The sequence below is a fragment of the Schistosoma mansoni genome, chromosome 2 (assembly GCF_000237925.1).
Source record: "Schistosoma mansoni strain Puerto Rico chromosome 2, complete genome".
NCBI classification, from domain to species: Eukaryota; Metazoa; Platyhelminthes; class Trematoda; order Strigeidida; family Schistosomatidae; genus Schistosoma; species Schistosoma mansoni.
This window is the reverse complement of record NC_031496.1, coordinates 23,846,742-23,872,413: the sequence shown is the minus strand read 5'-3', so window position 1 is coordinate 23,872,413 and position 25,672 is coordinate 23,846,742. Positions and strand designations below refer to the sequence as shown.

The 25,672-nt window shown below is 35.5% G+C and overlaps 2 protein-coding genes across 2 annotated transcripts in view; one reads left to right on the top strand and one right to left on the bottom strand.

Moving 5' to 3' along the window:
* The first annotated feature begins 5,640 nt into the window (after positions 1–5,640).
* Smp_105210 (putative zinc finger protein) lies at positions 5,641–14,791 on the top strand. The gene is made up of 4 exons (XM_018796151.1): positions 5,641–5,731; positions 11,057–11,387; positions 12,249–12,323; positions 13,462–14,791. Exons 1-4 carry the CDS (start codon positions 5,729–5,731, stop codon positions 13,608–13,610), a joined length of 558 nt encoding a protein of 185 aa, XP_018650393.1. The 5' UTR covers positions 5,641–5,728; the 3' UTR covers positions 13,611–14,791.
* A 3,912-nt stretch (positions 14,792–18,703) lies between these two features.
* Smp_180940 (hypothetical protein) overlaps positions 18,704–25,672 on the bottom strand; it is a gene marked incomplete at both ends in the record, with an annotated part of 43,199 nt that continues 36,230 nt past the window's right edge. Inside the window, one exon of the mRNA XM_018796150.1 lies at positions 18,704–18,794. Coding sequence (XP_018650392.1) covers positions 18,704–18,794 — 91 coding nt within the window. The remainder of the gene's footprint in view (positions 18,795–25,672) is intronic.

The window sequence follows — 25,672 nt, the reverse complement described above, 5'->3', positions numbered from 1 at the left end:
GCATTTAACCGCTTGACAACCTATTTCACATATCAACAATTTCACTCTGTTTTTAATATCTTAGTTCTACTCAAGTCCCGAACATGTCTGTTTATAATTTGGACCTCGAATATTCTCCATTTAAAACTGTCTTTGTCTGGCATTGTCAAAGGTTTTTTCCAAAAAACCTAAAATTGAGGCTTGTTAACGGTATTTCCTACTCTTCGGTATCTAACCCTTCATACTGTATGATACCATCCCACAATCTACGCAATAAGGAATATATTCTAGCGATTACAAAAACTCACACAAATTTACGCCAGAATTCTTTCGTTATCCACTACTCAACCATGTGGAACAGAATGCCAGTGAACCTTCGATGCAGTGAAACTACAAACCAGTTCCGAAGTCTTAATAATAATAATAATAATTTATTCTCAAATAACAGTTTCTTACATGAGGTATGCCGATCTTCTTGATGATTTTCTTTCCGCAAGTGGCTTGTGTCACCTAATGAATATCAACATGCTTAACAACGATTTATGAAAAAAGGTCCGTCATCTATCTAACTGACTGAAAGGCAAAGTGAAACCTTCGAAAATTTTCACGTATATTTTGTTATATACTCATCTTAATATATGAAGTCTGCTTATGTTTGTATTTGTAATTATTACTGTTCCTAATATTATTATTGTTCTCTCGATATATTAGATATTTTTTCATCTCTTCTTGTCCTTCTAAACGTATTTTATTCCTAAACATCCAAAGTCTACAACTAAAAAGAAAAAAAACCCTATGTTACTCTTAGACAAATTAACTGCTCAGATTCATTTTATCTTCACCACATATATTATATAACATATAGAAATTTATTTTTCATTGTCTTTTGCAATTAATTGTGACTATCATGGAATCATTCTAAATTATTATTGCACTAATGTTTATACTAATACCCGACTTCACTCTGTATACTGTTACATAAATCTACATGTATTTATCCGAGTGCACTGAAGGTTTATTATTATCGTTACTATTATTGTTGTTATTTTCTTTTCTGATTTTTCTTATTTACTTTATTTTTTAAATTATTCGTTTATCTCAAAAGTCTATATCCATTACACTATTATTATCATGGTTAAACCAATTCACTAGGTGTTCATTTCTTTTCTCTCTCAAAGACAGTTTTAAATGTAGAATATTCGAGGTCCAAATTATAAACAGACATGTTCGGGACTCGAGTAGAACTAAGATATTAAAAACAGAGTGAAATTGTTGATATGTGAAATAGGTTGTCAAGCGGTTAAATGCTTTCATTTATTCTCTTTTTTTTACTTGGATCATGACAGCTCGTAAGTTAGAGCAAGTGAGTTTCAAATTCCGGGATTAAGCATGTTTTATGCATGATAGTGTTGCTGAGCGCTGATTGGTTAATTTTAAATCGATCAGCCTGGGCATATTATTGCAGAAAAATCTATAAGCTTCTTATGTATATACTATAAATATATGAACATTATTTAAACTATTGATTGCTGTTCACTTATCATTATTATTTTGAATACAATTTCATTCCTGTTCAACGTGTTCTGATTTTGGGCTCTTGTCGAGTGTCATCGTATAAGAATACTAAGCAATAGGAATAGCTGGGTCGTTTATATAGCAAAAATACAACTATAACAAAAAGAGAACAAGGACAGAGAATTATTGGTGTGGAAACGAAGGAACAGTCAAGTCTGAGACAACTGACTGACATTTTGCAAGTGAACTATTTACTGTATGGTTCTTATATTTTACTAAGAGATTCCGTAATCTTGTGTTCAAAAACATTTGGTTGTCCTCGCTGGTGTTCTCATTCACTACAGTGTAGCTAATTCTTAAGTTCTACCATCAGAAAAAGTCTTGTATACACCTCTGATCAACCCATTTAAGAGAAGATAGGGCAGACACAGGAGCTCATTGGAAACTAACATAGTTTCTTGGTCCTCTACTTTCAAAACAAAATGTTTCGGAATATGTTATCTCAAGAGTCGTTTTGCATCGTTCAGACGTTCTGCCGTGTGGGTGTCAATACACTAATACAACTCAGGATATTCCGTTTCCGACTAGTTGTTCTCGCGTTCACCATTTTTAACGTTCTCTAAGTGTCACATGTGAATCTTTTTAGTAATTATATGTTCAACCTCAAAGATCGTGTGGTTAAAATCAAATATCATCATAACCTCTCACTCTCAACATTCTGGTTTGCCAGAAATTTTCCTAATTCAATGTTGTGGAATACTTGATTTAGTGATTTATGTGATCTACTTTGAAGGACGACCCTCTCAGGTAGTTAGTACAATGCAAGAGTATTAGTACAAAAGAGACTTGATGTGATGAATCTGGCTAGTTAGAGCGCCAGTGACTTCGAGTGATTGAGCAGTCAGGATGTGCTTTCGAGAATCTGACTCTGCAAACCAGTCCCAAGCTTCGATATCACCTGACACAACAAACTAATTTCAGGTTGAGGGATATGGAGCTTTAGTTGGAGTAAGCGAAGCGATTTGTTCTATCACGATGACGAACATGTATACGAGGATACAAGATGTAGATTTTGTACACGAGAAGCTGTGGGGGCGAAGCCAAACAGTACCTATGTAGAGTATTTTTCAAAATACCAGATAACGTTGGACTTGGCAGTGAAGATATACTAGTTACGACAAATGCTGACAATAACTAACTTCTGGACTCATTACAAACGGCACCTCGAAGACAAACAAATAAGAAGGCGATAATGGTTGAGATGGACAGTTTTTTAAAAATAGGGAGAGGTTGACAACGTGGGACTCCCAGGCTAGCTTTTGAGGGAACGAGGAACGTGTCATACGGGGTGGCGCAGTAAAATGGTCACAGTGCTCTACCGAACCATTTTAGACAATATCGTATTCTAAAACTAACAATTCTTCATCGCTGTAAAGGACGTATGAACCACTACGTGTTATGCTTTGAATGTATCTCCCCATTGACATCCTGCGATCAATAAAGTTCACTCGCTCTTGGAGCTTGCTTTCAGAATATTGGGTGGCAAACACTGAAATTACTCGAAACTGCCTTCCATGTTTCCTTTCTGTCTAATCTTGAAAAATCTACTTCAGCACATCCCCTCAGTCTAAGAACATGCTTACTTGGAACATGTTCGAAGAAGAGAAACTAAAACGGTGCTAAGAACTATGAAATGAATCCTGCTCAGTTCGCCTAAAAGATTTGACTGGTGACTAGTTCATTACAGAAGGACTGGAGGGATACGATCTTGACTCACTGATGTGGCGTCCCTTTGAGTCTTTTGAAAGAAGTGATTGACAAATACTTTAGTTCTGTAGATGTTTATTAAGTTTACTCGTTAGTACCTGTCACTGTTTCCATGGATAGCGAAGACAACAAAGTATAGATCATCAACTACTCTCGTATAAGAAACCTAGGTTAACCATTTTGTGAAACGGTGGTAATATGGGCCAAATAAAAAGTGGGTTGGAAGAACATATTTTATTGGTATACATCAGAGCAGACAGACAGCAATAATAAATGGATGAGGATTGATAGTCTGCATTTCTCAGGTTCCATGAAATAACTTTGCTTTTAAATCTGAATGATAAACAGGCAAAGATGCTACAGGTATTTGGGGTTTGACAACACCCTCACACGTAACACCTTTATAATCGAAGTATACCAACCCAGTCAAATTAGAAGTCATAAACGAAGGGGTCCGAAGACATATTCGGGAAGCCATCGATATATTGGGAAGCGTTTGATCTAAGCTGGCTAACGGTTGTAAGAAATGCGTAGCATGTTGTACCCACTGGTGATCTGGTGCGGATGCGTGAGAGAGCGCCTTCAGTTAGGATGTGTCCAGCAAAACTAACGTGGTCAGCATCAATGTCGAAGACGTACGGGACTGCCTATTTTGGGGATTTATTTACCGCTACAGCTCACTCTCCCTCCTAGTAGCGCAATGATGACCCTAAGATGTGGCCGGCAAAAAGTTTGGTCCCAACGAACTCGCCGTCGGTAAACAGTCTTCCGATAGTTTAGCAGAATCTGGTAGTCTCTCTTTAATATAGGAATCCATGTGGTTCGATATAACAATTGAAAAAATGTATGATGAGAATTTCTATTCATCGTGTTTTTCGCCAGTCCTTCATCTTTTCCAGCCGTCCTGGAAAAGAAAAGAAAATGAAATTTTAGGTGCATGTCAAAATACATTCGTACGTGCGTAAGGACATAAAACGTGCTAAAAAAAGAAAAGACTGGTATAAATGCATATTAATAACATGCGATATTTGGATTTTTTTAAGAAAAGCAAAAAATATACATATATGAGCATGTTAGGAAGAAAGTGTTTGTTTTTGTTTGGGTTTTTGACACAACGATACCAACAAATGAGTTACAAGTAATCGTTGTGCAATAACCTACACTCAGTAGTCTTTTGAGTGTTTTGGAAGTTTTACCCTTTTTCTAAGGCACGCAGGTTTTGCTGGTTTTCATATATCATCGACGTTTCGTTTTGATATTTTATCATCGGTGAAGGCATCGGAATTATGAGGCTTCCACCTTTTTCGTGTACAGGAGGGACATCAGCATCGATAGTGTTTCCCTCTAAATATGCGGCTTTAATACGGTCAATGCTGACGTCATCGTTAGTTCCGTTCTTACAGATGTTAAAGTATTTCGGTTGGCGGTAAAGGACTTTTAAGGTTCTTTAGTATGCCATTTCTATGGTGCTTCTTAAGGAATTACAACGTACGAAGACGTGTGGACCATGTCATGATATAGGTTTAACGGAAACATCAGTTGCCTGCGATCTAGTGGAAACAGGTTTAACTGAACGCATGGCGTTTGTAAACATGCTCTCGTAGGAGTTTAGATCCGTATTCGCTGAAAAAGATGAGGAATCCACGAGTTCTGCTAGAAGTCGGAGTTTCGTCCTGCAAACGAGTTGTGCTGCTGTGTATCCAACGTCAGTTTACACCGCATTGCGAATACCGGGTAAAATGAGTAGAAGTGCGTCGGTCTACTGTTGAATGTTTGCAGCTGAGAGGGAAGCTTTTAACTGTTAGTGAAATCGTCCTGCCAACCTGTTAGCCTGTGAGTGGTAGGCGGTCGTTCGGAATCGTCGATGTCACTTGTTTACGGAATTTACTTACTACTGAGGAGGAATGTAGCAAATATCACACCTCTCTGTAACTAAGAGAACTCTTCTCATGCACAGACACAGGTGACAAGGAGGGAACAGTCTCCTTATTCTGTTTAGGAAAGTTGAGGCTGAAGTCAGCATCAATGTCGAACGCTTGTAAGACTATTTCTTGACGGTACTCATATGTTACCATACGACATCTTTTCTACTTTTGCTTCAGTAAACGATATTTTCGATGCAGGTATTCAATGTATATAGCCATAGGTAAGCAGAATTGAGAACAAGGTTAAGGGAAGTAATCCTATTTACATGCAGTCTATGTATTGTTCGAAAATACAAACTAACTTCTATCTAATGTGCTGACGTTGTGTTATTTTGACGTCAACAGGTCTAACAGGTTACCTATTTTTTGGTATCATTTATGGTGTAAGATTCATGCATTTATTTAGATACTACCTTTTCGTATAGAGGAGGGAGTGGTAGTTTTGTTTGTCTCGACTGTGCTCAGTGCACATCTGATATCTTCCTATTGCCTTGTCGGCTGTGGCGGGCAAGGGGTTTGTCTTTCATTAATAGTTTTTAAGAATGGTATGACGCTAGTTGGTTTGATTCAGTGACTTTAATTAATTTGTAACACGACATCGTATGTGCACCAAGAATCATGGACATATAATTTAACCAGATTTCACAGCTTAGTTATATATAATTAACCGTTCGTAAACTAGATGTAAATGTTGATTTATCGTAATCAGTACCTTTCTAACTGTACCCCAGACTTTCAGTTTGTTATTTAAGCTTTATCAACACTTATTAATGTGCAACTCAGTACTGGGAGACCCAACTAGGATCTTCGTAGGTAACTATCCATTGTAAATAAAAATCTGAAGATATCACGAATACCAGTGCAATTCTTTGTACGTTAAAAGTAATACAATACAGTTAAGGTGGTTTCAATAAGTTTCGTATATGTGATATGGAATAATCTTACAGAGTAACAGCCTGTAATAAGTTCTAAAGATCGATGACTTGTTCGCAACCCGCCTAGCCAAACTCAAGTTATAGTTTATGGATGGTCTTCCTAGAGTTTATACGTTTACACGTTTAAAAAAAGCTGAATGTAGATGACCACGGTAGTACTCTTTTCTTTCTCAAGTTGTATTCAATTTATAAACCTATTTTCGAAAATCATTTACCTACTTGTTTAGTAAAACCAGTTTAGTTCAAACTAGCCACATTCTTCCTAGTGATGTACTATTTTACCGCTTGGTTATCTTCTGCGACATACTGACTGATCTACGCAGTTTATTAGTTGATATGCGGTACTGTGCCTGATAGTATTTTACCAAACTAATCCTTGATCACCATGTTACATATTGTCATCTCGATAACCGGCTATACATAATCGGTTATATGTGCTAGTGTTGTGAAATTCTGGTGTTTTATGAACCTTCTTAGGTCATCTTTATCATTACTTTTATTAAGTGCTTGGTTTCCAACTATTCAAATCAGTTTTTAGTGATCAACTTGTCTTAAGCCTTAAAGTTAGTCGTAATGATCTTTGGAACACGCGCTGCATATCGACTAACCTGCTTTTACAACTGGAGTACTTTCCATACTTTGTTACTTGGATCCATGACCCTTGAGTTTAGGTAATCATTATTAACGATCGTCAACGTGTTAAGATAAGTAAAGGCGCGTCTATTCACTGTGACATATTTACGGCTAGTAGCGAGGCTTTCAACTATCGATGGTCTTACCATACCGTTGACTTGTGGGTAGTAGGGTGATCTTTTAATGTCTCCTGACCCTCCAATGTTTAGCTAGAAGGCGCAATAATTCACTCAGATTGGTTTCCATGATCTGTCTAAATAGTTGATGAGAAACCAAAGTTTACAGCTTTCAGTTCGAGAAAAGTGCGTGCTACCTTCTCAACAATGACATGCTTGCTAGGCAGTGCTTTTGGGTTGTTAAACAGTCTATACATGTTTGGAAGTAGAAGTTCCCACTTTGTCCTGGTAGGGCCCTGCGTGATCGAGATTGACGCGGTCGATATCTGCCTTAGGAATCAGGAACAAACAGATTTTTGACAATGTGCGCAAGAGTGAAACCACTCCACATTTTTATTCACTCAGCCGGCGAAATCGTTGCGAAATAAGCTCGCTGGTTGCTCAAACACTTATTTATTGCACACACTTATTTAACACTCATTTACCCGGTTTAGATTCCTGTACTTAGCTATGTGCTACACTGAGGGCTAGTGAATATCCAGTTGTCCAAACCGAGGTAGGGGTAGCAGGGTTCAAAAACCTGGATACTACATATAGTGCAGTATATTTAAGACGTTGCAATGATATTATTTCGGGATAGCTAAGCGATCTTTATTTCTGAATGAATTAGTAGTAAGTTGTCTTTACCTGTTCTAATTTAAGCTGGGGCTTTGGAGTTATCAGTGACTTGTGATGGACATGGTAGTCCTTTCATTAAAGTTAATCTTGTTCAACGAAATTGATCCCTTAAAAACGCTTCGATAACTTATCTGTGACAAGGCATCTAAAACTACATTAATTACATCAGGAACATGTCTCAAGTAAGATGTATGTATAATAGTAGATTATTGAGGAGAGTACTTGTCAGACGATGAGTTATAAAGATCTAGAGGTTGACGACACGTGAAAATGGTGGGTTCCTGGTCTTCAAACACATACTACACCACACAGCTAGGAGCTCCCCGCCGAAAGTTCTGTACCTCGATTCAGTATCTTGCAACTTTCTGGAGATGAATCCGTTGCTGTAAGATCACCGATTGCCGAGTCGGATGTTTGCATATATGCTAGTAGGTGCTTAGGTGTCGTGACCGGAAAACACGGTTGACTTGGCGATCTTTTTTTACGGTGATGAATGCTTCCCTTGTATTGCTCTGCAATTTGATTGTTCTTGACTCTCAAAATTGGTTTGTTGATAATCTCATAAGAAACGCGGTTGGGTATAATTCTTCGTTAGAGACCTACCATTATGTTGAAAGTCGTCGGTTATGAGCTACCTTTTTTTCTTCGAACAAGCAAATACCTTGAGTTTCAGTGGTATGCCAGAAAAATTTAATGAAGTGGACCGCATTTGGCAACTCTGAATGTTTACAGTGATGCCCTGTTGTTATAGTCGTTGAAAAACAAGATCTAGATGCAGGTGGAGCTGTCTGTGCTTGCTATCAGATGATCATCAGTGCGTAGATATGCAAAGTCATAAACACTATGCACACGGTTGGAAAGTTTAGGCAGCGTTTCTTGGTCCGGAAGATTTAGATATTCATAAAGACCGAATGGAACTATGACGGCTGTTTTAAATATGTTTCTGTCGGTAATGGGGTTTTAGTCAAGCGCCTGGAGTCTGTTTTTTAAACTAAAGCATTCATAATCTGATGGACGTTGTCTGTCGACACTTGTTAATGTAATTACTTGAAAGGAATAGCTTAGTGATCAAATGTGCTGTTGGATAGCGGGTCTAAATTTGCCTCCACGTTTGTCTAACTTATCAGGTAGTACCTTAATCCCTTACATGAAGCTTTGCAAGTATATATATATATATATATATATATATATATATATATAATACCTGTTTTAGTGAGTTGTATTAATGATCCTAACTCAACTGCTGTCTAGGTTCATACACGTGTGTGAACCAACTATGCGAAAACTGGGGATATTACGCAGCAGCTCAAACCCGAATATTTAATGCGATATTTGGAAGTCGAGTGGCCAATTTGATTAATCGACCTGATTCATTTGTCAAATATAGAATACCCAACCGGACAATTTAGGGTAGTGATATGTCTTAAAAGTGATTGTCCGCTTTATTACAAGGACATATAAGCTATGACTGCACTGAAAGTTTTATCGTAATCCTTCCTTTTTCTCTCAGAAAACAGTAGCTTGGCATATATTGTGGCTCACAGCAGTCTCAATGAACACCATATTCCGGGTACTACTGAGTACAGTTTATTTATTGAATAAATTATCTTTAGTTAGGTTAGCAGATTCTCAGACATGTTTGCAGCCGTCTAGTCACTAATCAAATTACGAAAAGCGACGCGATGGCATTGTATTTGAACAATGCATTATAAAAGCTAAGGCGATTAGAAATGCCTTTTTGACAACTATTCTCACTTCCATTATTTTGTGCACCGTAATAATAACACGGCGAGTCCACCGAGGGTAGTTGTAAAATCCTGATTCCAAACCAGCGGTGCACATGGGTTCCAGGATCCTGAGGGAACAAATGGCGTATGAACCAGTTGTTGGTCACCAACTACCATGGGACTACATCTGGTGCCCCCTTGTACCAATATTTATGTGTTCAAATAAACAAATATATGTTTCTTACGTCTGATCACGTCATATTCTCGTTTATTTTATGTATTGAACTCGTATGAATATGGAAAGCACTTATGATTATTTTTTCTCCCTGGTAAACTAGATGAGTTTTTTGTACATCACACATCACACATTGTAAAACATTTCATTTATTTGTAAAAATCACTGCGTATGGGGGATGCATTGGAGCACTCGAATTAAAGTAGATTTATTTCATTCCATAATGTTCGTTATTCTTGCTTTACAAAATAAAATATATATTCGGACAACATATTTTCAATCTGGGCACCTGGGCAGTATCTCAGCCCTCACACAAATCGAATGAGATTTGTGAGGCGAATATTTATCTGGTGCTTTTTGTACCAATATTTATGTGTTTAAATAAAAAAAACCCACACATACACTTGTGATGATATTTAGTATGAAAATAAAGTCCGAAAAATTAGTGATTATTTATAATGAGTCTTCATCGGATAACTTGTTTGGGATATGTAGAACGTATCCTTAATCAACTACACTGTACACAATGTTAGATGATGTAAGGGTAAGTCAAAAGAGAGTATTAGTCCGAGAAGTCAATCAATGTTGAAATGAGCCATGTGTGTAGGCACAGACTACCTGTTTGGGGTCCTTGCGATTATCGCAACCATTGGTTAGCAACATTGTTCAGAATTGGTCACAAAAAACATGTATTCACCTTTTGTCTGCATCTAAATCTTGAGCAAAGTAGCAAATCACTTCATGCATTTGGTTCCCTTTACGATTTTGAATAAAACCAAAACACGAGGGGGTAAAACTAATACATTATATTTCTTGGTTTCTCAGCAGCTGCTTCCAACCATTAAAGTGTAACATTAAGGTATCACGCAATAAGAAGCAATTGAAATTAATGACGGAGAATTATAATAACGAAGATTACAGATAGCAACTGCACATATATAGGTGTAAAACAGCCATGAGGTCATTTGCAGACAGAATTCAGAAATATGGAAGGGGTGTAGGGCAGTAATTGGATGTAGTTCAGAAACAGATAACATTAACTATGTGATAATTATAGAAGTTTTGGTGGGTTTACGTAAGATTCGAGTCAGTTGAGAAAAGATTTAGAGCAATGAGGTGATAATTATCTAGAATTAGAAATTGAAGGGTCACACAATAATTAAACAAGATTTGAAAAGTTGACATAGCAAGTCATTGGTGATGGATAAGTACCCGTATACCAGCTGAAGTTATTTGGATATTTGTTGATTACTGTTGCTCAGGGTAAGTTTATGAATGGTTCTTTTACCTTTGACGGATGGTTCAAAGTGCCACTATTGCGATATTTGCGCTAATATATTAAGTATTTTTTATCATGTAACCCACGTTGAATTTTGTCCTGTTTGACTCAACATTTTTAGGTTTTGTTATAACATTATTTGAAAACTGAAGTCAACCATCTTCATTGTCAGTCAGTCTATTTTCAATATGCATATCTTATGTAGAAACTCCTGTTAACTAGTGAACATTATTTATATTGTATTGTTTTTTTAATTTGTGCTTACAGAATAACGAAACATCAGAGCTGGAAAATAAACCTGAAAACAAGAATATGTGTAAACGTGGTTGTGGCTTCTATGGAAGTGTTCGGTTTAAAGATATGTGTTCCAAATGTTATCAGGAGCATATTAAATGTGATTCTACCTTGGAGCAAGCTACACTTGTTCATTCCACTTCAATTGATAGATCGGATAATCGAAAGTCACAGCTCTTAGATTGCTGTGAACACTCTCCCAAAGATTCCACTTCTAATCAATCAGATCCTACTACATCTTCCCAATTATCTCGTACACTTAAACGAAAGGCAAATCCCTCAGACTCTGCAGAAACTTCCAAAGGTATGGTATTTAAAATATGCTATGATTCAATCATTTGTTTTTTGCTCTGTCCAGGTATAACTCAAACTCGATGACAGTGACGTTGGTGTACTCACTCCTTGTCTTTTATATCATGATTTTCAAAATTATTTTTTACTTTCCTCTCTAATCATACTTTGTCTGATATTTTGTCACTGATACTATTAGTACTCTGATATTCAACTTCATAAATCCCATCTTATGTTGATTTTTCTTCGCTGAATTTTCTTTTTCTTATTCAATAACACTATGGGTTGTTTTAATTATGTTGATATGGTGTAGCGACTTGAGGCGATACACGTTTGTGCTAAGTTCATACGTTGCTTGTGATTAGCTGACTACTTTATTCAATTATTTTCCTGCTCCTATTTTGTTATCATTATTGGTATTACAAATTTATAACGTTTACTTCCAACGTTATTGTGCTAATGCGAATGTAGGTAGCTTGTAGCTTCTCAAATCTGTGTGATCTTGTACATTGTGTATATTTAATTGTCATTCTGTTTCCCTACATTGGTTGGTGGAGTCCACGCAGTGGCTTATTAATTGAATCATCCTGGATTGAAACCGTTTAGTCACAACTTTGGATCCCACTCCAGGTACTTTGCTTTGTGCAATTGGATAGTATTATTAATCCTCACTTAAAAGTGTGACCCAAGACCGAATACATTAGTCCGTAATTAGCAAATAGGTTGCGTATTATTTCTACGGTCTTTTCAAACTCGATACTAGCCGTTCGCCACCGATAAGGTAGTGGTATGTGTATTGTCAGGTTGTCTACCGATCACTGACCAAATAATCCGCTTTTTGTGATGTAAGTGAATATTTCCTATACTATTTCAGCCGACTTGTCAGCTTCCCGTCCCGTTCTTGGCGTCAATCGTTGCACTTGGTGTCGCAAGCGTGTTGGATTGACAGGTTAGTGAGTATTTTCTTAATTTTTAGATAACATGTAAGGTGAAATGTCCCACTTATTACTAGTTTAAAAGTGCCTTCCCACAGTTCTAGACAGTTTACGTAACATCCCTTGACACATCAAGTGACTTTATAGATACACGCATATTTTCCTCCGTTTTATCTAAAATAGATAATCTGGTATAGTATCAATTTCGATCGTTCATTAAGTCATTCATTAAAGTTAAGCTAGTTTTATTCAGTTAAACAGCTCACTTTCAGCGTGGAAGTATTCTTCATAATCTTCCACTTATTGCCATCCTTACCAAGTTTCTAGATACTTGAAGTATCAGTTTTTCAGTTTCTCTACATTGACTAGTCAGTCATAGTCATGAATACCACAAATGTGTATCGGTCCAACTTGTCAGTAAAGAATAATCGATAGCGAGAAAAAAAGACCTCGTAGGAAATTTTGTGAGTACATGGCAGACGGGTCAAATATATATTGTTAAAGGTATGTAGATTGTCATTTCCTCGTTACCCAAACCGTAGAGGAACATTTATTGAGTGGGTAGAAGAACGAACAGTGTTAATGTCGGTTTTATCGACCTGGAAGCATGATCACAATGCTCAATGTATATCGACAAAGTCGACGTTTGTAAACCCTCCTTTCACTCTGTGGTAAAAAATATCGCTGCGAATACCAGTTATTCCCGGAAAATGCCACCACAGTGGTATTAACAACACTTCTCTTATATAACACCCACTATTCTCAGCCACAACATCCTCCAGCTGACCTGTAAGACTTTAATTAACAAGTCTTTTAGCTTATTGAGATCAATTGGATGACTTGACTCCTTCATCTGAATAATAGCTACAGTTATGTCGTGATTGTTGATACTCATCAAGACGTTAATAATACCATTATTTAACTATTTAATTTAAAGACATAGTTGGTATCTAAAGAACCGTATATTTATTTGGATGCAAAACATTTTTGCAATAAATGTCACTGAGCCAAAACATGCAGGCCTTCCTGAAGATTTCTTTCTGTTCGTTTGATTTTAAAAGTGTAGGTACTCTGAAATATCTTTTACTGGTTAATTTATACATACATTTAGGAGTTATCGCGTCTTTCTTGATTTATTTTGGCCTGATGTAGGTTTCGCTTGCCGCTGCGATGGACTGTTCTGCTCATTACATCGATATTCCGATCAGCACGAGTGTGCTTATGATTATCAAGCAAATGGTCGTCTTGAACTAGCTCGCGCCAATCCAGAAGTGCGTTGTCCTAAAATTCGAAAACTGTAAGATCATGGACAGGATTTTGGATCTTTTTAAACCTTTGATATATTCCTCTCATTTTCATCACGCCTTTCACGACAAAACCAATATTAAGACGATATCAGCTCCTCCTACAACACAACTTGTTTTTTTTTTTCATATTTATTCAATGCCTTTAATTTTGATTTTCTTCGCACACCGATGGTCTTTGCAAAGTTTATCATTAATCTTTTTGTGAATATAAATACACTAATAAATCGTAATTGTCAATCAATTCTAATCCATCTCTATGGCATTTGTTGCTTCATTTTTTATTGTGATTATTATTACTATTATTATTATCATCTACCCCTACTTATGGGACTTTTCTCACGTTGGAATTCCAATGTATTTTCATTTTATGAAACATGTTGCATTATAGTTTTTTTTTTCCAGAACCACACCTCTTTAGACCAACACAACTATATACTGTATAACATGGTTGTCAGCGTAAAAGTGCGGTAAAAAAGGAGGAATTCCCTATTCTTATCCATATAATATTTGTTGCTTTTATTTTTGAGTGGCACCCATGCTTACTCAAGAATTCTGTAAGTTTTTCTATATATCAGCAGTGTTTATTATCAAGACATAAGTTTGGATGGTTTTGTCTAACGTGTAGGTTTACTAGTAATAGTAATAGTAGTGGTAGTAGTAATTTTAACATTCATTTTTTGGTTTGCAAAGAGACTTTTGTGTCTTATTATAACACCAAAATGACCTATACGTTATATACATTTATAAATACATACTGATAGGAAAAAAAACCCAGGATTTCTTTTACCTACGACAAGACCCTTTTTAGTTTATATTTCATTCGTATTACTTGTACAATATATGTGTGTGAACAAGGGTCAATGGAGAATTTGTTCAACCTCATGACATCCAAGCGGTGTTTGTGTCTATATGTTATGTGTGTGTGTGTGCTATATAAGCTTGGTGATGTAATGATCACGAATAGTGATTGATTTAGTTGGAGTTATTTAATTTTCTCTTTTTTTGTTCTTTCATTACCTCTATACACATATTTGTATTGTTTTATTGTATTTACATTTCTATTGTATCATTATTATTATTATTATTATTCTTAGTTGCCGGGTTTAAGACCCACTTGTAACTGTATGTTTACAGGATTTCAGTACCATTACCTATAATTTATTTTTATTTCTCTTATTGTTCTGTTTTGTTAATCAGTCATACACATAGAACCTAGTAAAGATGTACGTTGGTCTAAATTAACATACCTTATTAGCACGACGAAATGAGATGAACAAGATGTGTGGCAAAAGAGATCAGAATAATATGGCAGCGATGACAATGTAAAATGCTAAGCATTGAGAATAGGTGCTAGAAAAAGCAGATTAGAAAGGTACATATGAAGGAATATTACGATTCAAGACTGAAAAAAAGATAAAGCACACATACAACTGCACCATTGCAAATGATTCAGAGTCGTGAGACGAAGTCTGCAACCGTCGATCGCTGTTATGGTACAAACCACACCCTGGTAATTTGTATTTTCTAACATGACTCGGCTTTATGCTGTTGTTTATCTGTTCAAACAAAACTAACACTAGGACAATACTTCTCAAGTTTGCACTAGAGTCATCAGTTTACATTCACAGATATGTTATCATCACCTTATATTGAGGTTACTGACAAATAGGAAATATGAATTTCAATTCGTGTACTTTAAATCAGGTGTTTTAGATGCGAAGACTGCACTTAAAGCTCATGCGGATTTCGATCTAGTCATGAGCCATAGATTGTTGGATTTATAGCCTTAGTTATTCTGGTTACATGTATCAATGCTTCTCTGACTCGCGTACCTAGACTTGTCACTTGTTTATGAACTTAGTCGCGTAATTTATAAGCGTTTACTAGGTTGCATATCAGTTTTTCCTTATCAAGATAAAGAGGTGTGGGACCAAGTCGACTGCAGATAGAAGTAGTGCATCAATTCTGAAGTTGCGTAAATGCTATTAAATATTCTCGAAAGAGCTCATCAATTAGATATACTTCGGACTGTTTCTTCACTACGTGTTTTATGAAAAAAAAGTTTTCTAATTATGGGAGAAGCCTTAAATTCTCAAGTTTAGGTAGTTGTTACAAGAGAACATTGGGCGTGACATTATTTAATAAAAACTATAATTCCACCTAGTAATTTGATAGTATTTGTTCCTTACGAATCAAAATCTCTTTTCGCCTACGCTAATTTTGAAATATACTGGAACATTCATTAATTTGGCGTGGTTCGTGGTAACTTAGACATCTTTTTGACTTATTCAAAACTTTAACGAACACAGCAGAACAACTTGGTTTCATTTGAAACAATAAGTGCCTTCGGTAAATTTTGATAATGTCTGTTTTGCGATCGAGGAGAGGGTGGTTTTCTAACCCTTGGGCTTATAGGAGCATAGAACACACATACCATTTCAGGACATGTTTCATCATCATTGAATACAGTGCTCAGTTACTACTGACTTAGTTTACCCTAGTAGTATTTTGTTGATAGTCAAGTCCCTGAAGTTTGAACATGAGAAATATATGGTTCGCTAACTCTGTATTCTGTTCGTACCTGAAAGGCTTATTAAATCCCCGAGTGATTATTTATTTTCTGTTAGTTACTAATTACTATAATGAAAGCTTAGATGTGCTCTGTGCAAATTAACCAGCGTTACTGTTTCATCGAGGACATTTCTGTGAATTGTTGAGATAAACACGTTAATGCCGTTTCGCAAGTTCCATATGATTAACATCGGTAAACAATAATAGAGTTCATTAAATAAACCAGTCTTTTCATTGCTCCATACAATTAAAAATACCTGTGATATATAAAAAGAAAAGCTTGTCATTCAGGTTAGTGTTCCTGTAGAGTTACGTTTTCAAAGGTGGATGGTGCAGTTGCATTGTTTTCATATTCGTTGTGGACAGCAACTTAGAATATTGTTCAAATTAATACTGTCAGATTCTCGATTAAATTATTCAGTTTGAAAAAACGCCGAGTGGTTATGTGTATACTTCTAAAATTTAGGACATTTCTTAAGTGAGATTCGAGTAGTTTTCATTAGCGAATCACAGAATATATAAATGATAGTTCTTATTTAGACTAGAATAATGCTATTGCTTATCCAGCCTACTACTTTAATTTGATTTACACATATCTCGATGTTCACATGGTAAAAGGCAAACTATTTCGATCATAGGTGTCTTCGACGCATTGCTCGTATATCCTGGGACCACCGGGTAAGTAATGCAGTTGTTAGGAAACGGGTACTAGGTAAGGATGGCAAATCGATTGGTGAATTACTGAAACTTCATCAGTTGAGATGGCTGGGACACGTGTTACATATACCCAACCACCGACTGCGCCGACGTGCAATGTTTCATGGTGTAGGAGTAGGTTGGAAGAAAGCTAGGGGCGGCCAGACCAAAACATGGCACAAATCCATGAAGTCACTGACAATTGGACTGAGCCATGTTGGTAGGTGTAGACTACCTGGTTGAGATCCGTGAGATGATAGTAATCGATGGTTAGATAGCTTGAATGACATGGCTCAAAATCGTTTGCAATGGCGAAGGTGCATCCACTGTTTGTGTTCTACCAAATTCTAATCTTCTGAATTCTTCATGTCCCTATCTTTTTCTCTTTTCAAATTTATCTCATTGTATTATACTTCTTCAATAACATCTTCAAACCCTATTCTTTCACATTAATGCTTATACTCTTACTACTTCTACCACTAAGGGATTTGAATCGACAACTGCAACTGTGTGCTAATGTGGTATGGCAACTCGAACTGATGTACGTACGTACGAAGTTCTACGTTGTGACTGACTGACTGATGACTGAATTCGATGTAAATTATCAGCGTTGACATTCAATTGATAAATAGTCGTTATTGAATAGATTTCATCTGGTTATTTCTGTTTCATGCTACACCTTTTTGTAATAAATAAATGGGATTGTAATGAATGTACAAGCTAACAAATTATAGATCGATTATTCTCGTAATAATTAGAGTAAACTAACCATTATTGTTCAGTTGTGTACTTCATTATTGTAACTTGTCTAAAAAGTAATGTAGACTTGTATCTTGAGATGATATTATTGTGCTGTGTTCTCTGAGCTGGATATAGTTTAATTATATGTCTTTCATTCTTGTTCTGGGCAACCCCAACACAGACTAGTTAAAAAGAATATTTCGTTTCCTATAATTTGAAAAAAAATTTAATACGGCTGCATTTAGACAGTTAAGGGATTGAGAAACAAGTAAGTATGAGTTTATTTCTATATGAGAGGACAAACCGGCTTCCAGCTGAAGGGGAAATTTGGAAAAGACGTTGGAAGTGGATAGGACATACATTAAGGAAATCACCAATGTTCATTACAAGGCAATCCCTAACTTGGAATGGTGAAGGGAAGCGAAAAAGAGGAAGGCTAAAGAACACATTACTTTGGGAAATAGAAGCAGATATGAAAAGGATGAATGTGAACTGGAAAGAACTGGAAAGGATGGCCCAGGACAGAGTTGGATGGCGAATGCTGGTGAGCAGCCTATGCTCCTCCACGAGGGGTAACAGGCGTAAATAAATAAGTGAACATTTGTCTCTATAGATCAAGTGGTCTTGTGGTAATATCTATTGTATGAAACAAGTACCTAACATTACTGGATGAAATTTTCTCACATGTACCGGGTCGAATCTTACTATCAATAGTCATCTACCAATTGTTCTTATATATAGTCTAGGAATGATTAACTAATTAGTCGTTTTGAAATTATTTACTGACATGTACGGATCGATGAAACTGGTTATCTGTTGAATGAATTTCATTGTTGTCGGATGGATCTTAATTTTTGAGTGGACAAAATAATTACAAATATGATAACTGTTTCGAGTCCTTGTCAGTCAGTCAGTCACAACGTAGAACTTCGTACGTACGTACATCAGTTCGAGTTGCCATACCACATTAGCACAGAGTTGCAGTTGTCGATTCAAATCCCATAGTGGTAGAAGTAGTAAGAGTATAAGCAGTAATGTGAAAGATTAGGGTTTGAAGATGTTATTGATGATGAGATTAATTAATCATGCTTCTCATAAAGAAGCACAAATATATACATATCCCAACAGGTAAGAAGTAATATATCCCGATGACTAAGGATTTGAACTATCCTATTGTGAGACAATCAAAAGAAACTTTGAACATGGTCTTATTTACAACTATACAGGACTACGACATTGCATGTTCCATTCAGTATTCGATTAATCCCTCCATTCTAAATTTTACAATCATATTTACATACCCATAGAAAAGTAAAACATAGGATGAGATTTTTAGGAAGTAAACTATTTCATTGAAAGCTTCCAAAAGTTCATTTCTTAAGGAAAATTTTTGTTATCACTATGGCTAGGTATCTATGGGACAGGAGAAGAAACTAGTGTATAACTGTTGCTTTTGTATATATATGGGAATCAGTTCTAGTCTAAAAAGTCATATAACTTTTAATGATGATTACGTTAACATTTCAAATGTATTCCCTAATAGTAAATTGGAATATTTCTGATCGATTAACATAAACAGATAAGTTTAAAATAAATAAATCCTTAAATTTGATTGGTTAGCTTTCTTTGATACTGTATTCTGATTGGATTATCAGGAAAAGTCAGCTGATTTTACTAAGATGATGAAATCAGCTGAGAAAAAAAGTTAGTCCACAGGATATTTGGAAAAGCTAAAATAACTTTTTTTATTTTTCTGATCAATTTATAATTTTACAAACCAGTTTTAATTTAAAAATTGCGGAATGATATTCGTCTGTTGATATGAATATATTTATAGTGGAGTTTTGTTCTCTGAACTGGATGGTTTGGTTGTGGAGCTTTCACGGTCCTTCTGAACGACATCATCAGCACAAACTTCGGGTAGAAGTGAAGTGCTAATGATGTCGTTCAGAAGGACGATGAAAGCTCCACGACCAAACCATCCAACTCAGAGAACAAAACTCCATCAAAACTACCCACCTGAGCTACAAATCTTCTCTACCATATATATTTATAGTAATTGTTTTATTAAGAATTTTTAAATTTTACTATAACGAAAAATACTCAGTATCAATTAAGTAATACTGTTATAACTTGTGACCATCTGGATACCCTGTTAATGTATAACCTGATGATGCCACCAATTAGAGAGCAGTGAATAATCGATCAGAACAATGATACACAAAAGCCATATGAGCAGTCTTGAGTACTTATCAGTCCTGCTATCTGCCTAGCCCAGCCACTTAAGTCCAGAACACCTATAACAGCCTCTGAAATATGAATCATTATTCTCAAACATATTGGGTTTACATATCAAACAAACTGACCACATCGTACCATCAAATAGGAAACAACATTTGTACAAGATTTAGCCAAATGTGGCTGTGAATGTGGGGGGCAGTAATTAATAGACTACGGATAACTCAAGAATGGCAAATCGTATAACAATCGTTCATAGGTCAAAATAAAACTCATAATAAAGGGAGATCGGAAGAGCGTAGTTTTGGTTACTTAACAATTATACAATAAAAATATACGCCTAGTATTGGTTCATAAATGGATCCCGAAAATTCCATTCATTATTCTTGCTGGGACATAACAAATACCACCATAAATTTCAATTTAAAGCTTATATAAATTATAAGTACGTAAAAGCATATTATACAAAATTTTAAGGAAAGTGTCAGTCAGTCAGTCACAACGTAGAACTTCGTATGTACGTACATCAGTTCAAGTTGCCATACCACCTTAGCACAGAGATGAAGTTGTCGATTCAAATCCCATAGTGGTACAAGTAGTAAGAGTATAAGCAGTGATCGGAAAGACTAGGGTTTGAAGATGCTATTCAAGGAGTATAATCCAGTTAAATTTTGGAAAGAGAAAAAGGATAGAGACATGAAGAATTCAGAAGATTAGTATTCAGTAGAACACAAAGAGTGGATGCACCTTTGCCATTGTAAACGATTTTGAGCCATGTCATTTAAGGTCCACTTCAGGAAAGTGAGTATTGGGCAAATTGTGAATAATAAAAGTAATGTATTCGTATTATCATAATGAGTAGAAAAATTAAAGTTTCTACTTATTAAGATGAGTACTTCCAATCACTATTCAATCATATAGAATTTCTACCAGTTCAGCTGCTACAACTAAACTCTCATCTATCATGTGTATCTACATCCCATTTTTTCAAAAAAAATAGATAAGGGAAAAAGTCTGTTAAGAACTGAGGTATTTTTTCGTTTGAATTTCTCAGTACTTGGAATCAGAACAAGTTATAAGCTTTTTAAAATAGTACGCAAGAATATACAGTTAGTATTCATAATAACAAAGGTTTTTAACAAATTTAGAAAATACAGAAAAGATTTAAACAGTCGTCAGATTGGCGGCGTAAATCTTTGGGGAGGTAGCTTTTACTGTTTGATGATTTGATTCGAAACAATCATACTCTAGGACTCCCTTAACTGGAATCATTCATTTCAGCACATTTAATTTCATACAGTTCGTAAAGCAATGATCACTGAAAATTAATTCTAATGTGTTACTTACTTAGTCGAGTCTGAGCAAATGATGGTTGTAAAAATTTTTCAATAAAGAAAAAGTTGCGTTCAAATTTCGTGGATTGGTTGGAGACCAACATTAACAACATTGGATGCCGGCTCAATAGTCTAGAGCTTAAACATTCGCACACGAGTACCACGGTCCTGCGTTTGAGTCCCATGTGCGGGATCATGAACGCACATTGCTGAGGAGTTTCCTACTAGGACGTAACAGCCATCTAATGCTTCCAGGTCTTCAATAGTGGTCCAACATCGGTCGGTTCATGATCTCATTAAAAAAACTCAACAATCTCCACAACCCCATACTGATAATAGTGTCCAAATTGATTGACTAATCATGATCATGTGGAATTTTAAACGTTATTTTATTACTGTGGCGTCAAAATAGCAGTTTTCTGGTTAGCGTTAGCGTTTTTTTTAGCGAGTTGGTTTTCTACGGGATGGGGTCGCTAACCTCATTTTAGAAGGATAATGTAATAAACTTTTCTTTGACATAGTAAACATGACTAGAATTATATGTAGTTGAGATCATGATTCAATTGACGCTAGACCACCATGAAAAACCTGGAAGCACTGGACGGCCGTTTCGTCCTCAACAGTGCACATCCACGATCCCGCCTCGTAAGATTCGAATCCAGGACCAGAATTAAATAAATTTATTTATTACTATATCATGTTAATGGCCTAAATTTTACTTAAATACATCAAAAGTCAAATCTTGGTTTCTTATCAATATTAACCTTCATAACTTGAAGTTATTTACAGTTGAATAGAATTTGTGCAATTAAATGATAAAGTAATTTAGTTACTGAAAATCCTTCTATACTCCCTTTATTGAAATGGATTAATTTTTTGAAATTGTTCCGAAATCAATGTAAACCATTGATATAACAGTGTTCTAGTATTATAAGCAAAGATGGATAGTGGCTAGCAGTGGAATCCACGACGCGCGTTTCATCCTATTTGGGACTCATCAGATGGATGTACCTGCATCTTAGAGTTGGTGTTCACTCTGAGACTCGAACCCAGTACCTTTCGCTTCAAACGTCATCGCGTTATCCACTAGGCCACTGACTCCTGATAGCCACTTGCTTGTGCAATGGGGTGAAGTTTAAATTCACTTAGTATTGTTTGTTTGAATCTTCCAATTCATGCTTAGAACTGCAACTGGTCAGTCTCTAGTCCATTTTTGCTTATAATGCTTGTGAATTAAGGCAATATCAAGGCAATACGGACAGTATGCACATATGCCAATAGGAGACTGACCAGTTACAGTCCTAAACATCAATGGGAAGATTCAAACAAACAATACTAAGTGAATTCAGTGTTTTAGTAGTTTCAGCATTTATCTTTCATTTAACGTGTTATGAGTTTTAACTATATTCTTATTATAGTTCGATTATGGTAGTCACTTGATAATTCTGAGCCTCTCACATACATATACACAAAGTGTAGATCAAAACTATTAACAGTGACTTAAAATTTATATTCAATCTCATATAGTAAATTTTAACATGACAGAGTTATTATCAATACACTGTAATAAGTATCATTAAAGGAATGTACTAAAGAAAACTTCATTCACTTTATTAAAAAATCACCGTTGAAAAAAAGTAATGACTTTTTGAAGAAAGAGAGGGAGAGACACAGAGAGAGAAAGAGAGAGGGTAATCTATTTCATACATTGGCAAGAACTATACACTATTGATAAGCACACTTGTATATCTACAGTAAACTGATTAATGTAGTACTGATTAATTGATTAATTGGTTTTGCACATAGTAAAACAATTATTCAATCTTGTGTTCAATAGATCGGTTCCGTTCATCAAAAATATATTTATGATTATTTGATGAAATAATGGTAAATTATTATCAGCTGATTACATTACATTACACTTCAATTCTACCCGAATTTTGTGCTGATGATGTCGTTCAGAAGGACGATGAAAGCTCCACGACCAAACTATCCAGCTCAGAGAACAAACCAACATCAAAAATGATTACATTATACTATATCATATCATTATAGACAATGTGTACAATTATATTTTGTTTTAAAATATTAAAGAAGAATAATTCTTTGTTAAATATTTATAAGCAAATATGGATAATGGCTAGTAGTGGAATCTAGGACGTGCGTTTCATCCTATTTGGGACTCGTCAGCTAGATGTACCTTTATCTCAGAGTTGATGTTCGCTGTGGGACTCGAACTCAAAACCGTTCGCTTCAAATGCCATCGCGTTATCCACTCAGCTACTTAGTCCTGACAGCCGCCTGCTTTTGCAATGGGTTGAAGTTTAAATTCACTTTGTATTGTTTACCTGTATCTTCCATTGTTATTTAAGATTGCAATTGATCAGTCTCTTGTTGGCATATGTGCATCCTGTGAGGACTGCCTCGATATTGCCTACTAGCCACTATCCATCTTTACTTATAAAGCTGAAGATTTCAGGCAATATCGAGGCAATCCGCACAGGATGCACATATGCCAACAAGAGATTGATCAATTGCAATCCTAAATAACAATGGGAAGATATAGGGAAACAACACCAAGTGAATCTTAAAATATTTATTTCAAAAGGTAGTAACAATGAAGTAAAAAAAAAGTTAATGTATTTAATAAAGATATATAGTCGAATATATAAACTATATAAAGATTGTTAAGGTCTTGCAAATCTTATGAATGAGTGCTATTAATAATACTGGTCAAGTGATAATGTTGAATTGGGGAAATATCTGATGTAGTTGGTAAGTACCATGAAGGTTACATAGGGAAACAATTTAACAACACTTTATAGAGCAAATAGAATAAGTCATTGTTGTAGAGTTTTGAATTCTTCAAGTAAGGGTGTAGTGTGGGTTACTTATATTCACATAAGTAGTATGTGACGAGGTTCGGGCATTGAATGTATTTCAGTAGAACATCGATAAGGAAAGAACGGGAACGAAACGCAATTGTTATGGAAATGCATGAACAATGAAATCAGAGACGATGGACTGATATTTACAGAAGGAATAGTCAAGATTGAAACAATTGACTGTTATTTTGTAAATTAACTGTTTACTGTATGGTTGTCAGATTTTATTGAGATAGTCTGTAAGTTTGTGTCAAATACATTCGATGGTCCCCACTCATCTGATTGTTTACTACAAGGGTGACAAAATGGATTACACTATCAATTCTACACTATTTGCACAGGATATTCATCACCTGATAAATAGTACTGGCCAAACATGAGATATACTCAATTTCCCAGTCATAGCATATTTTCATACAAAATGGTACTGAATGATACCAATAATTATTACAATTACAACAAACTATTAATAGTCATAATTTTATGGTGGGCTTAACATAATACTGAAGAAATCTAGACTCTGAATGTTTTTGCTTTATTACATCAACTCATTCTAGCAGATTTTTACATGTAGATCCAATGATAGTTACGATAATTTAATAATTAAACGACAACAATAGAAATTTGCTTGGGTTAAACGTCTATTCTAAGCGAAATTCCTCATGAGTGTAACTATGTAGATCACGTTATCTCTTCATACTTAATGTACAGTGAAGACAGTCTCGTATGTGACCATTAAATCATAACTATTATTTCTTGGAAATCTAACCAATCAAGAAAGAGTTTTCATTTACTATTTAAAACACTGGGAAAATTTTAATAGACTAAAGGGCACTGAAGAGAAGTTAGATGTCAGTCAGATACTCATCAGCCCTCCCTATTGTAACCTTTGCATAGTGATTGAACCAAAAATTTTCAGATGATTGGGTGGGCACAGTAATTTTAGCTCACAGATTTAGGATTCAATGATCTATGATTGCAATTGCGATCAAATCACCTACTAAGTGGAAGTCTAATGTCTGGTTTTCGGTGAGGCGATAAAAAATCAAGATCAAACTAACTTTTAGTGATCATCTGTTCTGAAAGATTTTCTGGCTCGATTGTTAACTTAATTTTAACTACCTGTAAATCAAAAAATCATTATTTCGTTCACACTCCTAAATGCCAAAAAACTCGGGAAATATTTTCTGACTACAGTTGTGCTACTAATAAGTAGTTGAATTAGAAAAGCAAGGAAAGAAGCGCATGATAGGAGAATTGCGAATTATGTCGGAATTGAAGTGTACAAAATACTGATTGAATATAGTAACATTTGTGTTATATCGTGATCATAATAATGGTTGGTAACTGCTGGGATTTATTTATGGACTAATGCTATACATATATCCTCATTGTATAACTATTCAGTGACTAGATTACGTATATTTATATTTCTTTTATTATAAGCTTTATTTTGACATATAGACTATTGATCAGAGGGGGTTTTGTGGAGAATTAAGTTTTTTCCATAGTTGAAACCATGAGTTAGTTGAAGCTAGACCACCATCGAAAACCTGGAAGCACTGGACATTACCACCGTTGGATACCGGCC

Excerpts from the sequence above, each read along its gene's own strand:
- Smp_105210 (XM_018796151.1), top strand. Across the intron at positions 11,388-12,248 it reads CTCTGCAGAAACTTCCAAAG|CCGACTTGTCAGCTTCCCGT; the intron begins GTATGGTATTTA and ends ATACTATTTCAG. Across the intron at positions 12,324-13,461 it reads CAAGCGTGTTGGATTGACAG|GTTTCGCTTGCCGCTGCGAT; the intron begins GTTAGTGAGTAT and ends GGCCTGATGTAG.